Genomic DNA, 16,222 nt, shown 5'->3' on the forward strand with positions numbered 1-16,222 from the left:
CAGCTTCTCAATGCATTATATCGGGACGGCGAGCTCAGTTTCAGGACCAACAGTGTCCTCAAAGGCGGTGAGTGCTTCCCACGGAGTCACGGTGGATTCATCTGCTTCATCCGAAATCAACGAACGGCGCTTTGACTTGGACAACGACGACGATGACGCTGGTTGAGTGTGGAGAAGCTTGATTTTCGACTTATGGAACCAGAATGATGGCGGTCACGGAGGCTCTTTCTCTACGCGCTCAATCACCTAGTCGGCTTCCCGAATTGGACTATGTCGGGGCTGAAGAGCTGCGGAAGTGCGAAGGCGAATGGTTAGAAGATAATCAGCCATAGCCACCCTGAAATCAAAGTCCCTGGGGTGGAAGGCACCACGGGGTTGTTATACCCGACCATGTCTTACAGGTGGTGATGTGGTGAGATGTGTTTCGCTCTTGGTAGGAGAAATCTGGGAAAAGATGGATATTCTTCTCGGCTGGGCTAGTCTGTTTGCTGGGTGGGTGGCAAGACTGGGTACATGTTACTCTTCCCCGGGCGTTTTGGGGGGGGGGGGTGAGGTCCCTATACTATCTCAGACAATATGGTATCATAACTCAAAGGTGCCGACCATCTACAGGATTCCATGCTTTGCCCGTTCCCGGCAGCGCTTGTGTCCAGAATACATTCTTCTGGCCCTAATCTTCGAACTCTGGCCTGTTGACCCCGATGTATCTCTACTTTCTCATCGTAAATAAACACACTGAAACTGAGCGATAGCCCAACTCCAAAAACCTCTTCAACCTTGCTGGTTCATATGACTCGGGAGATTCCAGTCGGCATAGTCGGCATGCACAAACGCGCGATCCACAGCCGGCACGCTCTCTAGCACATACTGCAGACTCTCGCTCAAATCATGACTGTCTCTCAAGCTCATATTCTCATCAAGAACAATATCAACCTCCACATTGAGCTTGTCGCCCGTATGATAGGCTTGCAGCCCCTGGATGTAGCGGATGGGTTTGGCAAAGCGCATTGCGAGATAGAGCAAAACGTTGCGCTGGTCCGCCGTGGCCGAAACGCCGCACAGATTACGGACGTGCTCGACACTGGTTCTGGTCCAGTTGAAGATGACGTAAAAGGACAAGAGCAGACCGCCCAACGCGTCCAACCACCAGATCTGGAAATAAAAGCCGACGAGAGGGAAAATGATGGAAAAGGTGTTGAAGACCACGTCGGTGGCAGCATCTTGAGCGAGGGCCTGCACAGAGCTGTTTTTCACCAGCCGGCACCAGAACCAACAGAAACCCTTGATGGCGACCGTGCCCAGCATAATTGCGATGGCGGGAATACCCAATTCCACAACTCTATGGTCTCCTGAAATCAGGCGGTTGAAACATTCCAGGGCGACTTGGAAGAACGACGTGATCATGATGACGCTGAAAACGAGGACTCCGACGGGCTCCAGTCGTCGTCGGCCGATTGGATAAGCGTACTGATCTTGTCGCGAGATGAGTTTCGTGGTGGTCCAGACGATGGCGGTAGAGAGAAAATCCAACGCCGCGTCGACAAGTGACGCGAGCACAGAGAGCGATGAAGTCAAGACAATCACGGCGATTTTGCCGGCGAGCAAGATGATGTTGGCTGCAAGGTTTATGTAGATTGCCAAGGTTACGATCCGATCGTCCGAGTCCACGCCCTCGTCGATATCCTCAAAGCTGATTTCCGGAAAACCTGCCTCAGAGGTCACTTCGGTGCCGTCTTGTAACAGGGGCGTGTCTTCGCTGGGAAGCTTGTACAAGTTTTTCGGGGTTCGTTTCAACTTGGTCTCCGTGGGCGAATTAGTGGCATTTGGTGCAGCCGCAGGAGTGATGTTGCCAGAGGGTGGCTCTTCACAAATGGTGTTCATATGGCCGTTGGATCGCGGTTGGCCATATTCTTGAATAAGATTATGTGGGAGCGACGAATCCAACAGCTTGTCGATATAGAGATACTGCGTGACCAGAAAGTTATTCCGCTCGTAGTATTTCCGGATAGGTCTCCTCATCTCCTTCAGCTCTTCCTCGGTCTTGAAGTACTGGTGCCAGTGATATCTCGGGTTGCTCTGCCCGATCAGCCGCATACTGCGCACCTGCGGTGTCATGAGAATCTCGGGACCCAGACTCATTCGGCGAGGGTCTATTTCCGAGGGCGTGCTGGGGCGCCACCTGCCCCCGGCGAATGAGTCAAAGTAGTCTTCGGGAGGACCATGCTCCTCATCGTCGCTGGATCGGTGGCTCGCGACGGAGCCCCTCCGTGTTGGTGGTCGGCGCTGGAGAGTAAACAGCGACGTGGTTGACCGGTTCTGGATCAGACTCGGGAGACGTTGGCCGCGCGTCGACACTGCACTGGGCTCTTCGCTGAGCGGGATGAAGTTGGACAGGGCACCGAGTTGATAGTGAGGGCGTCGGGGAGTGCTCGAGACCTCCATAGGGGCTGAGAGCAGCGGTCTTTGGTGTCAGGCTGAGGGAGGAGGACGAGCAGAGAGCTGGCGAGGCTAACAAGATCACCCGAACCCGTTGAGATGAGACATGTTGGCAACCCTGGAAATGTAGACGGACGCAGCTGAGCTTTTCACGCAGCTTTTCACGCGGGGAAGGGAAAATACGAGTCTAGTTGCTGGAAACCAGGATGTGCAAAGAAAGATACGTCAGCCAGCCAGTCAGATCCGCCGCCACCAGTTCATGCAGCCTACCAAGTAGTAACACATGCGCCAAACATGTGCTCGCCCCTGAGATCACTAGGTACATGACACGGCTTCAGGAAGTCGTCTATTACTCCTCAAAGCAACCGCCGTCATTACAGGTTAGATCGAGATCCTCTGGCCTCGGCCACAAATCTATGTATGTCCAAATGACCACTGCACTCTGCTAGCGCCCGACGGACTCGGATTATTCCATGTCGTTTTGCGCACAACTCTCGGCCCCCAGACCGTTCCAAATATCTTTTGTCGTAAATCTTTTGACGGCGGAGATCATCAACGCCGTCCAAGTCAATGAGATCCTGGCACATACACATATATACACTAACATCCAGGTTACATCCAAACAAGATAGATTCCAGTCAGCACCACCGAACCAATTGACGTTAACATCATCGTAGAGAGCCCCGCAACACCATTCGTGGTGCTCGCACGGGCGCTGCCGCCGGTTCGTGACGCCGTGTTTGACTGGGCAGAACTATCTGAAAGACTCGACGATGTAGAGGACGACGAGCTATCAGAAGCAGAGGTCGGAGCCGGCGCATTTGTGCCGACCGGAGTTGTAACAGGACTAGCATCGGGGCTGCTGGCAGCAAGTTTGGCGCATGCACTGGGGTTGGCCCTTCGTTGGCCAACCGGAGATCCAATATTGGCAATAACAGCTTGGGAGTCTCGAACGACGATGCTGGCGCTCCCATCATTGCCAATCTTGACTCTTTCGGTGGTGTCATTCACCCTGGTGGGGGTACCATCACCGCTCTCCTCATAGCTGATGCCGTTCCAGGTTGTACCGTGCTTCGCATCCGCACCATCGTTGGTGAGATAGGCCAGGTACAGTTCCTGTCCTGCAAATTGCTTCGGCAGGGACAAATCCCAGGTGAGGCTTGGCTTGTTCGTCTCCGAGACGTTGGCGGGATTCGAGTTGATTAAGACGATCGAGGCCAGGGTGCCGGCTTGGTAGACCGAATAAGCAGCGATCCGACCGCCATAGGAGCCGGGAGGATCCTGGATGATATATCCACCAACCTGGGCCTCGCAGGTTGGTCCAATTGTGTGGTCGAATGCAGCGAAGGCATAATAGTTCGGTCGCACAAATGGTTGGTTGCCATAATACGGGATGGGCTGCCAGGCACTAGCGTTGCTGTTGTCGGTCATATGCATCTGGACCGAAGAGATATTGAGGGTTGCGGCGTAGAGGAAGAAATTGAGAGACCACAACGCAGCTCCAAAGACGTCGGTAATGCCACTCAGCCCAATCGGGCCAACAACACCCATCTCCCGCAAAGCATATGGATAACCCGTGGTTTGCGCTTGCTGAATTTGCGACACCCAAGCGGCGAACTGATCACTAGTTGTCGACAGGGTCATAAAGTCGTAGGCCGTCAACGGATAGGTCGAAACCCCAATGTAATAGTAGTAATCATGCTGATTCCAGCTGGCAATGTACGGCTTCGACGACCCGTTGGCTTTGACAGTGATGCCAAACTGATCCAAATCCTGGACCTGGAAAGACGTTCCAATGGTTGATGCTGTGGCGCCCGGCTCAAAGAAATTGCTCGGGAGGTTGTTCGGCTGAAGCACTTGTTCCCAGATCGCACCTGCTCGGTCCAGCCACTCTTGTGTATAAACCTGTCCGCCCCAGGAGCCTGTACGGAACCCATTCTGCAGATACAGATCAGGCTCATTGCCAATTTCAAACGAGACCAGATTGACATCGGTCAATCGGTTCACGGCCTGCGTGGCCATGGTGGTTATTTGCTCGATGTAGTCGGATTCCGAGTATGCCAGATTTAACCCAAAGGTAATGGGAGTATTACTCGGGAAACGATTGATCACCTCAAAGAACTTGGGGCCAATGATCATCGAATCGGTCGCATAGTTTCCCTGCCCGACCGGGTCGGGGTTGGGCTTCCAAGCGTAGTCATCTTGAGAAGCATCGTAGATGAAATAATCTTGGGTATTGCCTCCAATGCGCAGATGTGGTGGAGTACCCGTGTAGTTTGCTAAATTTTCCAGCAGATTCTTAGTGAGCTGGTTTTCACCGCTGCCTCCCGTGAAGGAGAAGAGATTGGAGGATTCGATCCCGAAGCCGGCAAATGAAGGACTGATGACTCCGGAAGCGCCGGAGGTGGGTTGAGCTGTGATGGCTAGGGAAACAGTGTTTTGAGCCGCAGTGAGTGTGAAGCAGAGAGCGCCAAAGACGGGCAAGTAACGAGAGGGCATGGCTCAAGCGAGGGTCTGGGACGGAATAGACATGAACAGCGCAATCACCACCGGCCTCGTCTTCAACCCTCTCAAGGACGCCAACGAACGACAGCAAACAACCTCTGGGACAACGAGCAGGTCTATCGGCAGCAGAAGCAGCATAGGGAAGGTGTAAAAAGCGAGATGTGCTCATCGATGAGATGGGCAGCAGCACCGCCCAGTCGGATGGACAGATCTCGGACAATGCTGCGATTGCTATGACAGCAGTGGCAGCAGCTTTGCCGTTAGCCATGGTGGCAGCTGTGGGGGGAATGGCATTCAATGGGCATTCCCAGTTTTCCCCACGGTGAGAAGAGGACGCGCACACAGTACTCGGTACCGTAGAGTCCGTGGACGGTAATCTCGGAGGGGCAAAGAAATCGAGGTGGTTGGGGTGCGATTTCGTCATGGGCAGCTGGGCGGACGACTTGAGAAGTTGGGGTCGACCAAGACGACCAAGACAACTCAACTCTTCTCCTCCCTTGCTAGTCGAGAGTGTTAGCGGGAGGATAACATATCAGCTTGACCCAACCACAATGCCTGCCTTAGCACGCTACCCTGAATCCTTCATCAACCAGCGGCCGTTAGTATGCCATCAAGCCATGTCTTTATCCACCCTCCCGGCCGATGATGCCGTCGAGATCCACGAAGAGGAGTCCGGGCGGATGACAAAGGGAGAAGGAGTCTGAGAGAGATGTAGAAAGTGGCCACAACGCAGGGAAAAGGGGGAGAAAGAGAAAGAGAGAGGGAGACATGTGCGAGACAAGGACCGCGGACTGGGGTGTGCAAATCAGTGCGGACAGCAACCAGTTCTCCGTGCCCAGCAACGCACACAGCACACATGGACGCAGTCATCTCGGTGCATTGTCTGAATCTGAATCTGCGGGCCGTTGTGTTTCTATTTCTGCTTCCCAAACGCGGGGTGAAGTTCGGCCACATTTTTCTGACTTGCATTAAGACCTACCTACCTACCACTCGGCCCTTGGTCGCTCCAGGTCATAAGACACACATACCCCTCCTTTGGCCTGCCTCCTCGGTGCCCCTTAGGCTCACGCCGTTCGTTCCTGGCGGCTGTTTTCGGATCCAAACTCCGCTCTGTCCAATCCTACAGCGGTATTGAGCGGTTCCTCGCTCGCTGACGCCCAGGCAACCTTCCCCTGTTTGCCGTGCAGGTAAGATGCGATGTTGCCTAATAAGACCGCGGGCAGTACACTCGTTGGGTCCCTGCATAGGGGCGAAAGATATAGACAAGGGAATCAAGGTTGGGGCTTCATTAGCTGTTTTGGGTATTGCCCGGCTACCACGCTGAGGCGTCAGATCGGTAGGCCACAGTCCGGCTAGGCGATCCGAACAGGCATGAAGAATAAAACCTGGAAAACAGGATTGACTGAGAAAATACGTTGTTATTATCCATTAGATAGACTTGCACACGCTAGCTGATAAGGAAAATAGTCCGTCGCTGTGTAACCGTGTCAGTCCCTTTCCCAGAACTCATCATCATGGGGCTCATTAATGTCCACTCAAGTAATGTACAAAAGGCCTGTGGCTGGACCCAGCTGGGCGATGTTGCCAAGGCAAAGCGAGACTGTCTTTCCTCCGCAAACGAATGTGTCAAGTTGGGGTATCCACTATTGGTACAGATATGCAAACTGGGTGTGCTGTTGGTACATGTCCTGAGGGGGAAAAAATAGTCGCAAAGAGTCAATCCACCTGCCGGAAAGGTGAGGAGGGGTAAACATTGTATGAGGGTGAAAACGTCGGATGAGGCTGAAAGCATCGGACCCAAGCTGCGGGGAATCAAGCGGTGTATGGTGAAGGGATAGAGTTCGGCGAGACAATTAAGGGTGTTGCTGTCGAAAGGACCCAGAGGGGCTCCATGCTCCTCGTATCTGCACGAGGGTGTGGGCGTCGGCATCCCTGAATGAGAGGTTGGCCAGAATGAGAAGTCCGGTAGAATAAATATGGGGCGATATAGTCTGGGTTGCTGCAAGAGTGTTGTGCTTGTGACCGGTGGAGTTGCCAGCGCATCGAGCCCATGCGTAGCCTCTTCCTTGCATGCGCGAATGTTAGGCCTTGGTGCCAAGAGCTTCCCACATAGAGGATCTCCGTGGTTTGTAAGACATTATGGTGTTGAAGCCTAAACCTCCTCAAAAGGTGGAGAACGCCCGTTGTGATGCATTAATTAGATTGAAGTGCAGCATGTCATGTGCCTGCCTGACATGTGGACACAGGGAAGGGTGAGTCAGGGCACCGAGACTGTGTTGAGACTCATGGTCAAGCGCTGTTGAAGCCGACAATATGGATTCCATAGTGATCAAGAGCTTCTGCTCATGCACTGATCTACTTGGGGATTGCCGGAAGAGGTCGGTTGGGAGGAGGGCCCGGGCAGGGAGGGTATTTGGATCCAGCAGGCATTGTGATGGTTGAGTGTCGTCGAGCACAGTCGAGGAAGGCTTTGGTCCGAGGTATTATTAGAGAGGGACGAGAAGCTCTTTTGGTATGCTTGCTAGCTCACAGAGTTGAGGTCAAGTAGTCAGGTCGAGGAGGAGATGGAGACTGTTTGAGAAGATGCCTTCTGGAAGTGAGGATACGAGTCAGGTATTTATTTTTCTGATCCCAGGCAGACTCACCCTCACCCTCACGGCCCCGGCAGCACCGAAAATTGTTCCAGAAATGGTGACGCTGACCAGAGTCATCCATGATCCATGCATTTTTTTTTTTTTTTGGGCGACTCCTTGGCTGTGTGACGGTGTGCCTTTGAGGTGGATCCCGTTTGATGCTTGCCGAGTGTGCAATGTGGTGGCATGTTCTCGTTTTGCCAGACTTTGACACGCAAGATTTCAAGACTCCTCAGGAGACGCCTTCCTTGGCCTCCCCCCTTGATGCCCCTGGCTTCCACCCTCCAGAAGGGGATTAGTCGAGGATAGGCTCCTCCAGTTTTCTTGACTAGACCTAGGCGCTAAGTCGCTCAGGAGCGCAGACTGACAAAGGCAAAGGACCCAGCTGACCGGAACAGCCTGGGGTTGCTCGGCCGCGCCTCGCAAGAGAGGGGGAGATTGTTGTCGCTGTCTCCGCTTGCGTTTGCCCGGAAATCACCAGGCAGATTGTGAGACCCATCCGGCTCCTTGCCCACGCAGGGAAATCGGCATCAGGACGATGCTCCAGCGCATTTCTGCTCCCTTTGTTTAATAATAATTATTTTCCAGTTCCACTTGGGCCTTGCTCAGAGATAGCGGTGTACAGCTCTGCGGCCAAACCTTCGGGAGAGAATATGTTACCAGCCTTGACGACCCGTAACTATATCCCAAACGGGAAGGGATTGGGCTGCTCTGAGTACTGGCACCGTGCCAGCAAGCATTCATCTTTAGCGGTGTGGATGTCCTCCTGTGCCGAGTTGCCCTTTAGTCCGAGTACGTTCTGTAGACGCTGGGACTGTTGGGAAGCTGTATGTACCTGGCTCTTGCACTCCCAACTTCCGGTTTCACCTTATTGCCCGCACCGTGCTCATTGGCGGTAAGAGAGCAACGTGGCCTTCAACGTCTGCCATGATGGTGTGTATGTCCACTCAGGCAGTGCCACAAATAATTGTTCCCGTACCTCCATCAAGAAATCCGGGATCTCAGTCCCAGACGCATACGAGTAGTTTGGTCAGCGGTCGACCCCGTGATCGGTGCAAACCTTGGAGTGACGAGCCATCCCCTACTCTCCCTGCTTCACTATGCCGCTTTGTGCCTGTCAGATGGGATGCAATTGGTGCCTTCAGCCCTGGCTCAGCCGACGCACGTTTTCTGAAGGATGCTGGGTGCGGACTTGGTCGGATAGGGAGGCGAATTCTCATACCCTGATTCGCCGGCCAAGGCAAGGTTTCTGCAAAGGAAAACTGTCGCTATGCTGTTCCGGCTGCTTCCTTTCCAAGCTCTCCTTGCAGCCGTTCGTGCTATGTCGAGCGATCGAAGATGGTCTTTTTGTTGTTCGCTCGGTTACGACATGTCACGCGGAGGACCTGTTTCAAATCGTGGCCAAGCGCGCGCTTGGATTGGACGTTACCAGCTCACCGGTCACCACGGTGACATATTCTATCCATAGCTAGTTGAACGGGGGTTGGCCCTACATGGGCAGCTCGAGCAGTGAGCAGTGAGCACTGAACACCGAACACGATTACTCGCAACCGAGAATCCATACTGCGGCGATTATGCAGTCATAGGACTCCTTCCGATCACCTCCTTCTCAACGGTCTGTTTCAAGACGATGGGTGATGTTCAGATCACCATCGGACTCCAAGCTCTAATCGTCTGGACCGCGTATCGCTGAAGGAGTTTCTGGTGGCGGTCATTGCTGGTGGTACTGGGTAGTGGTGGTGGTGGTCAGCGGGTTCCTGAAGATCCTTCTCTTTACCCCTGGATCACTGGGCCTCGGGACCGTCTTTTTGCCACCCCCCAGCGGCTGAAGCCTGAGAGCGGGAAAAGTGTTTGTGGATGGTGTGTTTCAGGTTGGCTCCCACGGTGGCAATCTGGCTCAAACTTTTCACAAGCTCGGCATGAGATGTTCCTGCGTCACAATTGATTTCGTCATGATGGGCCATCAGCGCATCATAGTAACTATACCGTGTTGGCCCAGTGACATTCCCGTCCGCACCTCTCTTGGGCCGCATTCCAGTGGATGATCTGGCCCTGAGTCGTGTCGGGCTGCCAATGCGCCAGAATATTACAGTTTTCAGCCGTTTGCACCACTTCCAGTTTCGATAACTGCGATGCCAACTGAAAAATGTCCATGGCGTGTTGCTGGAGCATGCAAGCAGCTCAAAACACGGGGCAGCTATCCGCATTTGTGGTAGGTAGTTGCTCGAGCCCAGCGACTTGGACTTGTACGGAGTAGCTCGACAGACTTGGTGGCCTGCTGTATTTGCTCACTTCTCGAATCTGGGCTCTAGTTCCATGCAGTTGCCCTTTTGTCGCTAGCATGTTGTACAATTCGGATCAGACAAGGGTGCCCAAGGCTCAAGCCCCGCGGCAATTTGCCTGCCAGCACCGTCGCCTTCGCGACACGCACCAAACGGCGCCGTCAGCTATGTACTTGTTAGATTGTCTTCGAGAACAAACACTCACTGCAGGATCAAGAGAGGTGCCGGGCCATCCCGCTCATCGTGAATAAAGAATCTGACGTTCGCTCCACTCCGTTAATAATCGGTGGGCATGTACTTGCACGGACTGGGAGTACAGAGGACTGGCATGGCGGGTATCTAAAAGTAGTAAACTGGTCGGTGGGTGAGCGAGTCAGGGTCTATCCTAGCCACGTAGCATGTCACATGCACCAGCAAGCCTTCATGCGACGACCGCGCAACAAGGCAGGCATGCTCTTCATCAGGAGATGGGGCGTGGGTGCAGCTCGTGAGTTCTGCATTGTTTGCGACTTCCTTCCTCCTGTCTCATATGCGGCGCCTCCTCGTGTAAGGCCGACCTGGAACACGATGGAACAGGTCTGGCCGCCAGAGCTGGCAAGCTGGATACAAAGGCACGCCTTGGTACGCCCCAGATATGCATCATGCAGGGCTCAAGTCGGCAGGCCAGGAGAGAAAGGGAGCCGCCAGGACAGCCACAACCACGTGGAAATTGCGTGAACGGGCGCCACGAGCTGCATACTAGTGGACCTTGAACCACAATATTGGCCCAAACTCATGCTATCGTACTTGGCACTCGTTGATGCGACCCTACAGGTTCTGGAATCAAAACCTGGCTTGTGTCGCCTTCAGTAGCCGAGCTGGATTCAAACATTCATTATGTGCGAGTGCTGAGTTGCGTGACTCAGCCTGAGTCCTGTCACGGGCATTGTTACTCACTTGTTGTCGCGGCTACGAGGTCCTGTAGGGCCAGATGTTGCAGCTGCCCGCCATCTGCGTTCGAATATTGCTTCACATCGAACTTAGCTTGCGCCTTTTTTTCTGAAATAAACGCCCTCGGCAGGAGTGCAATTGGGGACAGGGAACCGGCTTGGCGAGTCGGGAAACGAGGGTATTGCCTCCCTAAAGTGTGATACATCTCTCCTGAAACCAACCCTCAGCACGTTTTCCACGTGGGTGCCACGAGTTGGCGCCAGAGTACTCGGTACTCAGCAAGAACTTCCATTCTGGATGCGGTGAGCCAGTCTCCGCCGCTTGCTGGGAGACGGACGTCACGAATCATCATCCTTTTGTTCTTGGGTTGACTGGATCCAGTCTTGCATGAGTGCCTGCGAACTGCCTTGGATCCCAGAGGCTTTCTTGCTGAGACCGCCTTTGCGCTCAATGAAGAGACAAAGCACCCAACCCCAGATGTTAAATCCCTCATACGTGGTGTTGAAACCTAACTTCTTCTTATCGTCATTCTCGCCTCCATCGTCAAGATCGCGACCGACGGATGGGTGACTCGGATCCGCATGCCGGCCTTCCAGGTCTTCGGCAGACGGTATATCGCTTAAATTGATATTCTCTTCGTCGCTCTCGTCCTGCACCATGACAGTGTCGTGATCGGCGCCGGTCAGCTTGTTACTGTTGTTGCTTTTTATCGGGCCTTGTTGCTTGAATGTCTTGTTCTTGACCAGAAGGCAGTGGCGGGTCCTGATCTCGGTGAGGAAGATAGAAACTTCGAAGTCATCTACACGCCTCTGTTAGAGAAGAGGTCTTGCAATAGAGCACCAGTGCACGCACCCTGTTGGACCACATCTTTGACGCTCTTCTTCTTCTTACCCTTACCTCGCACCCGCTCATTCTCTTCGCGTAGTTTTGGTAGGACATAGGGCTTGATAGCCTCAAAGACTCGTGGGAGGGCTGGGTCTCTCCCGTTCAGGAGCCACCTTGGTTCATCGGCGGGATTCTCAAGGAAGATGCGACATTCGAGAACGGAATGCTTGCTGATACGCAGGTAACGACGGATTGGGGCCATGGCTGTAGCCGCGGGACAGGGCTGTTCTCTTTCCAAAGCATGACCAGCCTGCGCAAACTTACACAAGCCAACTTTGAACGACGAGTACCTGCGAGTAATAAGTGATTGCGGGATTCTTGGAGAAGTCGCGAGGCGCGTCACAAAAAGCCAAGAGCTTAGGTGGGTCCGGATGTGCAGTCCCTGAAGCCCCTTTAGAAATCGCCGTACCTCCAGCGACCTCACTCTTTGGACCTGGATGTGTGAGACTTTGCCTCCTCCCATGACACTGTTGTTCGCAGACAGAATTAAAAGGGGAAATGACTTGCTTGGGGGCATTGAGCTCCTCAACAGCTTGCTGTACACATCAGCTATGGAAAAAGCCTTGCCCACTGACGTCCTGACGCGTCTGGCCCAGGACACTGGTCTGAAAGGATGTGATAAGAATGAGGACACTGACAGCCCTGTGACAGCCCTGAAAGAATATAAAATGGTTCCTGCTCTGGAAGATGGCTATGACAGCTGTGCTGGTGGATGAAAGGCATGACTGAGCAGATCTGGCTGCGCTGCGTTTGGCGGTTCGAAGAGCAACGCTCCCCAGCGGCCGCACTGAAGTGCTGAACGCTTCTCAATATTGCTCACGGCTTCAAAGTGTGTCGGCGCGACCCAGTATGTCTGTCTCTCTCGCTCGCTCTTCGTGCGTCCTGCTTGTGGAGGTTTTCCTTCCCGGTCATCGTTATTTGCTGCTTCGCCCATCATGACACCTTCCTCCGCACGCACTCCCAACTTCTCACGACCACTGCCCTCCCCCTACTCGACAGGTGCTTTTCCTGCGCCGTCCACAGGCTCAGGCCGACTAGATGTGATGAAAGAGCTTCCGCCAGCTGGGACTATGGCAAATATGCCGAAGGCGAATCAGACAAAGGAGTTGACTCCAAGCAAAAACCCGTTTGACACAGCGTCAACTAGAAGCCCCCATGCGCTTTTAGACAAACTGGCAGAATCTCCAGGAGAAAAACGCGCTAACAACGCGGCCTCTCCTGGGGTACGGCATGGTCGAAAGCTCTCAGAATTTTCATCATTCAAAATTGAGACTGATTCCAAAATTGCCCGTCTTCTGTAGGCGGACCCATCTTCCCACCATCATAACCATGGACTCACCACAAACCAGTGCCGAAATAGGCGGTTTTGGCAAGCCTATCGTCAACTTCCGTCCTAACCTCTGGCGCCATCTGGACAAAGATCGCCCAATCCTCAATCTCGACCTGTTCTGGCCGATCAAACTTGATGACCTCAACGATGATGAAGAGGAGGAGAACAGCGACGGCGACTCCAAGGACGTCTTCCCATTCAAGGAACTCAAACCTCTACAGACCTTCCACAATCTCCACTACCTTCAGCTGAATGGCATGATGCGATCCTATCAACCGATCATCTGGGCCACGTGTTGGGTGAACAAGAACCTCACCAAGCTCCACCTTGAAATGGCACTCGAACCAGAAATGAACAAAGACTTTAAGCACAAGTGCCGCAAGATCGACGAGACATGGTCCTACAACGGCTCCTCCGACCGACAGGTTGATGCCGAATATCTAGGCTCTCACGGCGAAGGTATCTTGCACCCAGAGTTCGGCGTCGGCGAATACCTCGACCAGCACGCCATGAAGCAAGCCCAGATTGACGTGGTCGAGTCCCTTCGCATCGAAAACATGCGATACCTTCCCATCAGCCATCTCACGTTGATGAATTTTGCCGTCGACGCTGGCCCGTTTTTCCGCTGGTTCGACCCCAAGAAACTCGTCGAGATCACCTTCCTCGGAAAATGCATCGACACCGGCTTCTACTTGCCCGACAATATGCGCTTCCTCGTCAAAGCCACCGGCCCAAAGACGAGACCCTGCCAACAACCCATGGTCGCCAGAGTCGTCAAGCCAGGCGAAGTGAAGCTGGTGACGTTGAAGGGGGGAAAGGCGGTTCCAGAGGAACCGACCAGGGGTGTGCCCGTCGCCGGGAAAGGCGTCAAGACCAAGCTGAGCCAGATGATGCGCTTGGGAAAGAAGGACTCCAAGGAGGCAAAGGAGTCGAAGGATACTGCGCAGCTAGAGCGCAACATGTTTGAACAGGCGGAGAGAGAGAAAGAGAGAGAGAGAGAGAGCGTGGTGGAAACGAGACAACGAGATCACGAGCTGTCCCTCTTACCAACAATGAAATGAACATTGAAGCCAGCGTGAGCCAAGAGCCCAAAATGAAACGCAGTTTAACTCGGCTGTCAACTTATCTTACTAATCTCATTATCTTACAATGAACTGTAGGCGCACTCCCAGTCCTCTAGCTAGAGATATGAGCGCCTCGTCTTCGACGACCTCCCCTTCATCAATATTTCTGGTAGCCTCTCGCATATCCGCTGTTCGCATATCCATATCCAGGATTCGGACTCCGCGTGCCACCCATCATCGGCGAGGGATGACCATAGTTTTGGATGGTGGCTCCTGCATTTCCCATCATCGGACTCACCGGGCTAACATGGACGCTTGTCCCCATCATCTTCTGCTCGGCCCGCATTCTCGACATATCAGCCCGATATGCCATGACCTCGGCCGTGATTTTTTCGTATTTGGCATCTTCGACGAGTTTCTCGTGCTTGCCGGCGCGGCGCTGGCGCATGCAGCAGAAGGCGAAGATGAGGATGCAGAGTGCGATAACACCGCAGACGACGCCGATGATGATGTACTTGGTCTTCTGGGGCAGGCCATTCCACTTTTGTTCTATGGATTGGGTGCTGGATTGGCTGTTTTCGCCGTCGAGTTGGATTGGTTTAGTGTCACTAGTGGGAGTATTAGTCTCGTTTCCAGTGTGAGAAGAGGGGAGATGTATTACTTGAGAATCTTGATGCTCTGCCAGCTCCCAGAGGTGTCGCCATAGACGTACTGAGTACCTCTGCTGGCGTCTGACACTCTGACAGACTTGACGGTCATGGTGAAGGGAACATCATCGTAGTTGGTCTCTCCACCTGCCCATTCAATCGTACCCTTTGGCATTTTAGGATCACCACCGGCCCAAATACCGAGTCTGACGTCGCAAGGAGTCTGAGGGAATTTGAGACCGTTGTTGGCCTCATCGTATGTCAAAGTGCGAATGATGTTTCCATCGACGATCCAATCAAGCTTTTCCTTGGACCAATCCAAGGTGTAGTTGTGCCACTCGTTTTGAGGATCATTGATGGGATACCAGATGGCGTTGCCGTAATCTGTCTGATTGCCCTTGCTGAAGAAGTTGGTCTCAACGTATGAGTTGTTTCCTCCGATGAATTCCCAATCCACCTCATCCAGATCCATTGACTGCAAAACCATCGAAGACACTATGCCTTGACCCTTGGCAGCCTTCATAATCACCTCGACTTGGCCAAAGAAAAGGTAAAAGTTTGTCTGGACCGTGGGGGACTGGCCGCGCTGGGCGATTGTAAACTCGGCGCCATCATCTCCATAATTGATGCCGCCAGCTGTGACATTCCAGACCTTATCTGACATGGTATATTGGGTGAAATCGATGGAGTAATTGGCGACACCTAGCGCGGTGTTGGGTGGACAGTCTGTCCGCTCCAAGGGATTGCATGATGTGAAAGTCTGAGCAAAGGCGGTGGAGAGGAGGGAGAGAAGGGCGAAGGTGGCCTTGGGAGAATACATGGCTGTAGATGGATGTCCTGCCTGTTTTTCGACGCTCTACGCGACAAGGAGTAGATCAAATCAGAGACAGGTCTTGCTCAAGATACTAAGAGGGGGTGACTCCGGGTCTTGTCAGTGGCGGGTGAGTGTTACGGGGAATTTGATGAAGCTCGGACTCCGCGTGATTGTTTGCACAACACAATGTAGTGGTAAATGAGCGTGAGGTCGCGTCGCAGCACAGCGCGACGACGAGTTTGCAAAAGAGAGACTGAAGGACAAAAGGAGCGGCAACGGGCGACACGAAGGGTGTAGCTCGAGGAGAAGGAGAGGTTGAATGAGCGGACGCGGGAGAGGCGAACAGGAGTATTGCAGTCTATCAGGGAGACGGAGGACCAAGAGGGCGCAGGCGTTGAACATGAAACGCGTGGCCGAGCCAATCCGGGAAAAAGGGGCGACGCCTAGCAAACCAGGTCCGCAACATGCGACATGCCAATGATGGAGCTCCATACCTAGGTACCTATCACTTACGAGGTACCCATCACTTACCCCTTCACCAGCTCCTCGCTCCGTCCCATCCGCTGCATCTGCTGCCGTCCATTTCATCCCATGACGAGGTGCTCTTTGAGCTTCGTGTTTCCTACCATACCCGGACTTTGCCTAAACGGTCATCGTTCTCTCGTCACCGACTGTGGAGGACACAATGCTGCCTCG

General features: G+C 53.5%; 6 protein-coding genes across 6 annotated transcripts; 2 read left to right on the top strand and 4 right to left on the bottom strand.

Moving 5' to 3' along the window:
• Positions 1–771: 771 nt before the first annotated feature.
• Z519_02028 (uncharacterized protein) lies at positions 772–2,442 on the bottom strand (the record flags this gene model as incomplete). Its single annotated transcript, XM_016759785.1, has 1 exon — positions 772–2,442. One exon carries the CDS (start codon positions 2,440–2,442, stop codon positions 772–774), a length of 1,671 nt encoding a protein of 556 aa, XP_016623306.1.
• A 606-nt stretch (positions 2,443–3,048) lies between these two features.
• Positions 3,049–4,935, bottom strand: Z519_02029 (uncharacterized protein; the record flags this gene model as incomplete). Its single annotated transcript, XM_016759786.1, has 1 exon — positions 3,049–4,935. The coding sequence occupies one exon, from the start codon at positions 4,933–4,935 to the stop codon at positions 3,049–3,051; it is 1,887 nt and encodes a 628-aa protein (XP_016623307.1).
• A 6,189-nt stretch (positions 4,936–11,124) lies between these two features.
• On the bottom strand, positions 11,125–11,873 carry Z519_02030 (uncharacterized protein; the record flags this gene model as incomplete). Its single annotated transcript, XM_016759787.1, has 2 exons — positions 11,125–11,585; positions 11,639–11,873. The coding sequence occupies 2 exons, from the start codon at positions 11,871–11,873 to the stop codon at positions 11,125–11,127; spliced, it is 696 nt and encodes a 231-aa protein (XP_016623308.1).
• A 733-nt stretch (positions 11,874–12,606) lies between these two features.
• On the top strand, positions 12,607–12,972 carry Z519_02031 (uncharacterized protein; the record flags this gene model as incomplete). The annotated part of the gene is made up of 1 exon (XM_016759788.1): positions 12,607–12,972. The coding sequence occupies one exon, from the start codon at positions 12,607–12,609 to the stop codon at positions 12,970–12,972; it is 366 nt and encodes a 121-aa protein (XP_016623309.1).
• Positions 12,973–13,000: 28 nt separating this feature from the next.
• Positions 13,001–14,062, top strand: Z519_02032 (uncharacterized protein; the record flags this gene model as incomplete). The annotated part of the gene is made up of 1 exon (XM_016759789.1): positions 13,001–14,062. The coding sequence occupies one exon, from the start codon at positions 13,001–13,003 to the stop codon at positions 14,060–14,062; it is 1,062 nt and encodes a 353-aa protein (XP_016623310.1).
• A 160-nt stretch (positions 14,063–14,222) lies between these two features.
• Z519_02033 (uncharacterized protein) lies at positions 14,223–15,532 on the bottom strand (the record flags this gene model as incomplete). The annotated part of the gene is made up of 2 exons (XM_016759790.1): positions 14,223–14,673; positions 14,727–15,532. 2 exons carry the CDS (start codon positions 15,530–15,532, stop codon positions 14,223–14,225), a joined length of 1,257 nt encoding a protein of 418 aa, XP_016623311.1.
• Positions 15,533–16,222: the final 690 nt, after the last annotated feature.

The sequence above is a fragment of the Cladophialophora bantiana genome (assembly GCF_000835475.1).
Source record: "Cladophialophora bantiana CBS 173.52 unplaced genomic scaffold supercont1.3, whole genome shotgun sequence".
NCBI classification, from domain to species: domain Eukaryota; kingdom Fungi; phylum Ascomycota; class Eurotiomycetes; order Chaetothyriales; family Herpotrichiellaceae; genus Cladophialophora; species Cladophialophora bantiana.